This window comes from Dendroctonus ponderosae, unplaced genomic scaffold (genome assembly GCF_020466585.1).
Source record: "Dendroctonus ponderosae isolate FM_Combo_2020 unplaced genomic scaffold, Dpon_F_20191213v2 Dpon_F_20191213_2, whole genome shotgun sequence".
In the NCBI taxonomy this organism is placed as follows: Eukaryota; Metazoa; Arthropoda; class Insecta; order Coleoptera; family Curculionidae; genus Dendroctonus; species Dendroctonus ponderosae.
Window position 1 is genome coordinate 3,167,021 of NW_026018165.1, and position 7,330 is coordinate 3,174,350.

At 32.9% G+C, this 7,330-nt stretch overlaps 2 protein-coding genes across 4 annotated transcripts in view; one reads left to right on the top strand and one right to left on the bottom strand.

Moving 5' to 3' along the window:
• Positions 1–2,031, top strand: part of LOC109536908 (activating signal cointegrator 1 complex subunit 1) — a 14,736-nt gene extending 12,705 nt beyond the window's left edge. For all 3 annotated transcript variants that reach the window (XM_019903361.2, XM_048664211.1, XM_019903363.2), the window contains exon 2: positions 662–2,031. In XM_019903361.2, the coding sequence (XP_019758920.1) occupies positions 663–1,772 (1,110 nt within the window). In that variant the 5' untranslated portion in view covers position 662 and the 3' untranslated portion in view covers positions 1,773–2,031. The remainder of the gene's footprint in view (positions 1–661) is intronic.
• Positions 2,032–5,166: 3,135 nt separating this feature from the next.
• The window catches only part of LOC109536957, a 9,297-nt gene continuing 7,133 nt past the window's right edge, over positions 5,167–7,330 (bottom strand). Inside the window, exon 4 of the mRNA XM_019903447.2 lies at positions 5,167–5,825. Within this exon, the coding sequence (XP_019759006.1) occupies positions 5,171–5,825 (655 nt within the window). The 3' untranslated portion in view covers positions 5,167–5,170. The remainder of the gene's footprint in view (positions 5,826–7,330) is intronic.

A 7,330-nucleotide genomic window follows, 5' to 3' on the forward strand; every position in this document is an offset into this window, starting at 1 on the left:
TTATCAATCTGTAATAAAAGACGTGAGAAAATTCTGTCTTTTTTAAAGACAAACATTTTTGAGGCGAAATACCCAAAAAGAAGTTTGTAAAAAAATGCATCCGCCTCAACAATATATAGGGTGTTCCATTTAAAATTGGCAAGTTGATACATACTTCCGGTATAACCGGAAATGTAGCCATCTTGAAAGTATTTTAGATTACTTTCCCTCATTGACTTCGGCACACCGTCCAATTTTCCCGATTTTTCGGGGTGGTTCCCCGTGGGAAGAAAAGTTGATAATATTCGAATTATCAGTTTAAATTATTACTTTATTGTCATTTTGTTTCCATTTTTTGGGAGTATTCAAAGTCCTTTTCATTGAAAAGTTTTTTAAATGCTTTGTCTGTTATCAAATCCTACGTTTTCACCGCTTTCCTCTATGAAACTAACCCTGCCACTGACTAATTTTGTCTGTTGCTAATTTAAGTATATTGTCTCGAATATTTTAGGTTTTGAATATTCAAGTTTATTTAAAATTGCTGCTTTTAAAACAGTTACAAAGACACACAAAACTTTATAATATAGAATTTGAATTATTTTTAATCATGAGAGTTGCCATTTAAAAACAGGTTTAAAATTTGAATTGCAAATTTTATTACAAATATATCTTATTGCTTCAGAATGACATCGCCAAGACGTGGAAACCACTTTCCCGATTTTTTTACCACCAAAGGACCAATACCCCTAAATGTCACACCGATAAATTTTGATAACCGAATATATTACCAAGCTTCCATTGTATCGCAAACTTCTGAGTTGGACGTTGATGCGAGACCTCATTTGAAACCATATTTGGACAACGATGATGAAATCATAGATTGTGCAGATATGGAGGAAAATTACGACATCAGTTTAACCAAAAGTGGAAAGTTTCAAACATCGTTCTATGTTCCATCGAGTTTTCACTCTTTTCTCATTGGAGCGAAAGGAAGCAAACTGAAAGCGTTTCAAAGAAGTACCAATACGACGATAAAAATCCCTCGCATCAACGAAAGAGGCGATGTAGTAATTCTGGGGGAAACTGAGCGCCAAGTCGCCTCAGCAAGAACCCAAATAGCTATGACCATTGCTCAGAGAAAAGACAGAATGCCACCTACTCATTTTATAAGTATTCCTATCGATTCAACTATTATACGGCAAAACTTGGAAAAATTCCACCATGCGGTATTACAAAATCCTTCAAAAGGAGTGACGGATTCGTTATTTCAAAAGGCTGTAAAAGTCCATCTAACTGTTGCAGTGCTAATTTTACTTGACGATGAAGAAATTGAAAATGCCAAAAAATGCCTACAGGCCTGCTACGAAGAACACATCACAGCAATATTTGCAAAAAATAAAAAATACAAAGTTAGAGTCCAGGGCTTGGAAATAATGAACGACGATCCTTCAAACGTTTACGTGTTGTATGCAAAGGTTCAAATGGCGGACCCGGAACTCAATGGCAAGCTTCAGAAAATGTGCGATGGAATTCTGAGTTATTTTCTTCGAGCCGGATTGGCCAAAAAAGAGGCCGATAGAGTAAAACTACATATGACTGTAATGAATGCGAGTTTTCGAAAGGGCAATGGGCGAAGCATGCCATTTGATGCAAGGGAACTTTTGGAGGAGCATGGAAATTTTTATTTCGGGGAATTCGAACTGAAGCAACTGGATTTATGCATCAGAGGAACGACTACAAATGAGCTGGGAGAACCGAAATACTACGATACAGCTTTAAACATTATTTCATAGAGTTTGTCTATTGCTGTGCTGATTACAAGAGTATTTTTCTGTTAATTTAAGTTTTTTTTTAATTAATTTAAGTTTTTCTCTGATGACTTTGAAGACCTAAAGATTATAGAGGAATAATATTATATCAGTTGTTTAAAAACATTAGCAATGTGTGCTTTTACGTGTATTTTTCTTAAATTGTTACCTTCCGAACTTGTATATTTTACTGTTGAACGTACTGTGAAAATGTGCGATCTAATAAATGGGATTTGATAAGTAATAAGCTTCAATGCTCACTAATTTTTTTATGAGTTTAGTAACTACCTTGCCCATCTTGTTGTGCCCTTTGAAGTTCACCGAAATTATGTTCACCATATGGGGAAAAACTAAATAATGTTTGTCTGATATGGTAAGTTCGGAGGTTTTAGTAAATTTTCAGTTGAGTACTTTTAATTTGTTGACCGCAATATAAACTTTAAATAATTTTAAAACCTATTCAATTTACATTGAATAGGTTTTCATTCATTTCAAATTAGAAGCTTTATTTACTTTTATATCTTTAGTTATCTCCGACATGCAAATAGGAGCACTGTGAAACAAAGTTTCCGTAATTATTAAATTCTTCACAGTTTCATAATATCATGTTCTTATGTGGAAATGTGTGTGTGTGGAGATGTGTGTTCTTTAAGGAAACCGTCCTATGAAGCTTAGGGCTGTTTTGTTTCTTTTTTATAAATCTTGTGGTTTTGAGCTATTTTCGGCAAATTTGGATATTATCCAGGGTATCAAGGATTAGGCACAAGAAATGATGCTGAGTATGTAAAGTATCATGTTTTTATGCCTCCAAAATTTTGTTGTAAGCAATTAACAGACAAAATACAATCTGCTACACTGGTTTTGAGTGAAACTATTTATGCAGATTTTATGTTATTTTTTAAAATGTTATCGATTTGTATTATTTTTATAAATTTTAGCTTCGACAGCTTTGGCCCCCAAGCTTCAAGTTCTGGCCTTTTAACCACTTAAAATTTGACTATCGTTTAGTTAAGAGACAATTTGTAAGTACCGCATTATTCAACAGATACAAAAAAATATTTTGTTAATTCCCAAGTATAAAATTGTTTTAAATTTTTAACAATTATTATCAGACATTGGTAGTTTTTTTGGGCATTTAGGCCGTCGTTGAAAAGCATTTCAACGACGGCTTTTGTGTTTTGTTCGTGATAAATAAATTTCATAAATTGTTGAAAAATGTTTTTTACTTTATACATATGGAATATGTCTGGTTATCTCAAAAGCTCCACCTCCTCTTCTCATGCTCTCTGCTTCAGCTTTTTTTTTAAGTTGAAAAACTTTCAAATTCAGCCATAAAAAAAGTTATTAGGAATTAAAAAGATAAAAGGCATTTAACAAAATGGTCAAAAAGAACGAATAGCAGTGACTGACTTACGAAATACTTTAAAATTTAGATATTAATAAAGATTTAATATTTAGGAGAGTTGCAAAAATTTGTTTCGTTCGTTCTATATACCTACTCGAAAACTGTCACAGATGCGAGAAATTTACAAGAAACAAAAAATAGCTTTACTTGGGCAGAAAAGCACGGTGTTTAGACAATTGCGAATTTTTGAAGTGCAAAAAGAGCTTCAATGCAAATTTCTCAATCGATGAGATCAGGAGAGTTTAGTTTTCGCATGAGTGTTTGTGGCAACTCAATGATATAAATATGTTGAACTTTGAGTGAATTTATTCGAGTGTTCAGAAAACATGTTTTTGTAGACTGGTAATATTTCAGGAAAATCATCTGTTGGGTTAAATATTTAGTAAAGTTTAATGGCCATTAAACACAAACACTCCAATGGCCAACAGCAGTTTAAAAAATTCACTGCTCTCAAAGCTGAACGATGAAACGCTTGCTTCAATTTTGGTAGACGTATAGAGAGGGTTTCAGTTTATTAAAAGGATAACTTGAAAATATTTAAGTTTAGCAACCAATTTTGCATTCAATGTTTTTTTCAAAGCGTGTTAATAGCAAAATTTCAGAGTGCCAATAGAAGTTCTAAAGCTGTGAACTCCTAACCGAGGTAGCAGGAAGTTTAAATGTTGGTGTAAATGATCGGAAAAATTCACTTTATAAACTAGTGGAATTTCAGGATAATCCGCGATTGGATGCAAAGGTAGTTTCTAAAGTTTTAAACTAGAAGAGCAGGACACTTTAGCTTTGGCGTGAATGTTACGAAGGCTGAATCTATAAATTTATAGAAATTTTAGTAAAATCGATAAAAAGGTTGCATTTTTGACAAAGTTTTATGTGCAAGGAACGTTAAATCTCCCACGTGCAGTAGTTAGAGAAATCCATAACGCAGAGCTGAGCAATAAAATTGCCTAAGCTTCTGATATTGTAAAAATAATTTCAGCTTATAAATTAAGTAAATTAAAGTAAGTTAAAGCAATTACGCTTTAGTAACTGAATTGTTGAATGGTTTTTTAAAGTTCGGACGAAAGCAACTATACAAAATGTTATGAGAGCTTCTAAACTGCTAAACTCCTCACGAAGAGCAGCAGGCAGCTTCAGTTTTTTTTTCGAGAATTACAAGAACATCTGTCTAAATCTGTAGATGTTCCGATAAATTGGTACCTCTCCTTATTTTTTGACTAAACTGTAAATTGTTTGAACATGAACATAAACCCTTAAATGTGCAAAAGCAGAAAAAATATATAATTCTAAAGCTGAGCGGCTAAAAGCTCCAACTTTGCCCCATGTATAAAACATGCTTCAGTTTATAAGAGGAGCAACTTGAGAAGACCAAGTGGGTCAAGCGCTTGATTTAAAAAAAATCGGGTTTTCAAAATGTTTTCACAGCGTTCCACTTTCAAGCCAGTAGAACAGCAAACTTAGAAATTGGGCGGAGCGTTAAGAAAAAAAGATTAAGTTGAGCACTTTCACCAGAATCGCCCTTCAGGTTGAATTTTGGCAAGAATTTAAAGTGGATTGAATATAAAAGCTTCATTGTAAAAGAACGGTTAAAATATTACCAAATCCCAAAGAGAGCGAGTTTCACATTAAGAGGCTTCAAGTTTGATCTGAGTATAAAGAAGGCTTCAGTTTATAAGTGAAGTAAACTTGCGGATAAAGCGACTGATTTTCTTAGAACGTGTCCTGAGAGTCTATAAAGTGCTGAACTCTAGCAAAAAGCTTGGATTTTTGTCTGAGCGTTTCCGTTCATATTATTCACCCATTTCTTGATCTTGTTCTGATGAAGCCCCTTGAATTCGTTATTGAAGCAGTCTCTTAGGGTATTTTTGAAAAAGCGGCAATTTAGCCAACAAACGAACATTCACTCTAAGTGTCCTAGATTGAAAAATGTCCACCCTGTGAAATGCCTTCAATTTGATAATAAAACAAATACACAAATAGTTTAAAAAATGTTTATTCCATCATTCTTCATCCTATTTAACACCTTGTGATATCGTAGGTAAAATTCGTTTTTATACCTTGAAATTATATCATCAATGATAGTAGGACTAGACAAATACTTGGCACATTCAGGAAATATCTCTGAATTACATGACGCTTTGTAATGATTTAATTGCGCGTCCGTAAATTGCATAAAGTAGTAGTCTTTGATTACACCCGGTCTTAATAGCTGCAACGCATAATGGTTAAATACAGTTAACGTATTTTTTGTCGATATAAAACTTTTGCCGTTTTCTCCTTTTTGGTTCGGTACTTTATTCCGTCTATTTTCGTTAAGGAAAAAGGGGCGATTAAAACGGTTCTTACTTCTTGCGAAGAAATAGACGTTTTGTATAATTAGCGACGAGTAATTACCTCTGTTTTGTACCAGATCTTGCCACGTTCTAACGGATTTCGGCACAATAATTTCATCTACATCTAAAGGAACTATAAACTGGGAATTTAAGTTGCTGTAAAAGCACTTATTATATGTCACCACTTCGTATCTACGTCTTTGCCATGTCTGTTGCAAGTAGTTTCTTTTCGTACAGCTATTGCATGAGTCTACCGGTGAAAAATCCTCCAAGTTTATCATGTTAGGATACCGATGCTTATACCTAAAATACAATACATTTAAAGATGAAATTTCATAGACGTCTGAAAGCAGATACCGTCTATAAGTACCCAGTTTATCAAAGTGTTATAATAATTTTTATATGCCCTTATATTTTAAAAGGTCTTTTGTTTCAAAATTTTGAAAAACCACTGAAATGGAAGCACAGAAAATGCTAGTTTAGCAAACTCAAAACCAATTTTTTTTCGTTTTTCTTTCAGTAACTGCGCAAAACAAATTATAAATGATTCTTGTGCATAAATACTTTATTTGGCTCTATGAAATGTACCTTAATTAATGTCCCTAAATAAGTTTTAAATATGTGTTCTATCTACGGCTATTTCATTTGAAATAAAGAAATACGTTTACAAAAACGATTTGAAATCTTCATCCAGGTAATTGATTTGAAAAAGTCACGATATTAGTTATTGCCAGTTAAACAAAAAAACTCTTCGTAAAAGTGCCGACTAGTAAAAAATCGTAAAGCAATTATTTTTTCTTCGTGCAAGTCCAGGTTCTAATAGCCGACCTTTTGAAGCAGTAAAAAGCCATTTGTAGTCCACGTTACAAGACGCAGGCTGGGTATGTAAATTTAAAACCTCCCTGGTTGGTTTACACAAATTTCGATTAACGTTTCAAGACACATTCTTGATTTTTAATTAAAGGTATTCGCAAAATGGCACGAAGGATTTACATTTAAGGCACTGAATTCGTTGAGTACCTACTCGTTAGAATGCCCATTATGTCGAGCGGTTTTTATCGCCGATAAAAAAGCGACGATTAAAGGTAATTGGTTTGGAAAAAACTTGATACAAATTAAAACAGTCAAATTGCCACCAATAAACTTTTTCAGGTTGATAATTGCTACACTTAACTTTCTATACCGAAAAACATTCACTTAAGGCCCCCTAAAACTGAACGAAGAAATTTACAGATTTGCTAAATATGTTTTTATTATAACCGTCACCAATCTCCATAAAGCTTTATTTAAGATTTTTATGTAGGTGTCCATATTTTGCTGCACAACATTTCCTGTATACATATTTGAAAACGGTTATTGAAAAATTAATTTCGTTGATTTTTTTGCAAAATTTCAAGCTTTATTCTTGAGAAAATACGTTGGGTTCCGTTGGTTCCTTTTTTATAGAATTTATGCGAAATAATAGAATTATTAGCTGTATATAATAAGTACATATAATTTGCGAAAGTAATAACTGTAAATCAAGGAACTTTAATTTTTGTTTCAATATACTCGTATCTTTATTAATGGTAATTTCAATAAACAAAATTCTCATATTAATTGAATAGAATATTTTTCATTTGCATGTCGTGTCTCTACCACTTCTCTATTTTAACTTTTTCTGGGCGATTTTATAAATAAACGAACATAACAAATACAAACCAAATCTGCTTCAGGTATGTGTATTTGTCTTTAATTGTTGTGTGGTTAAAGGCGAGAATTTAAATAATTATAAAGTAGAGGGCAGAAAGACCGATTGTATATATATA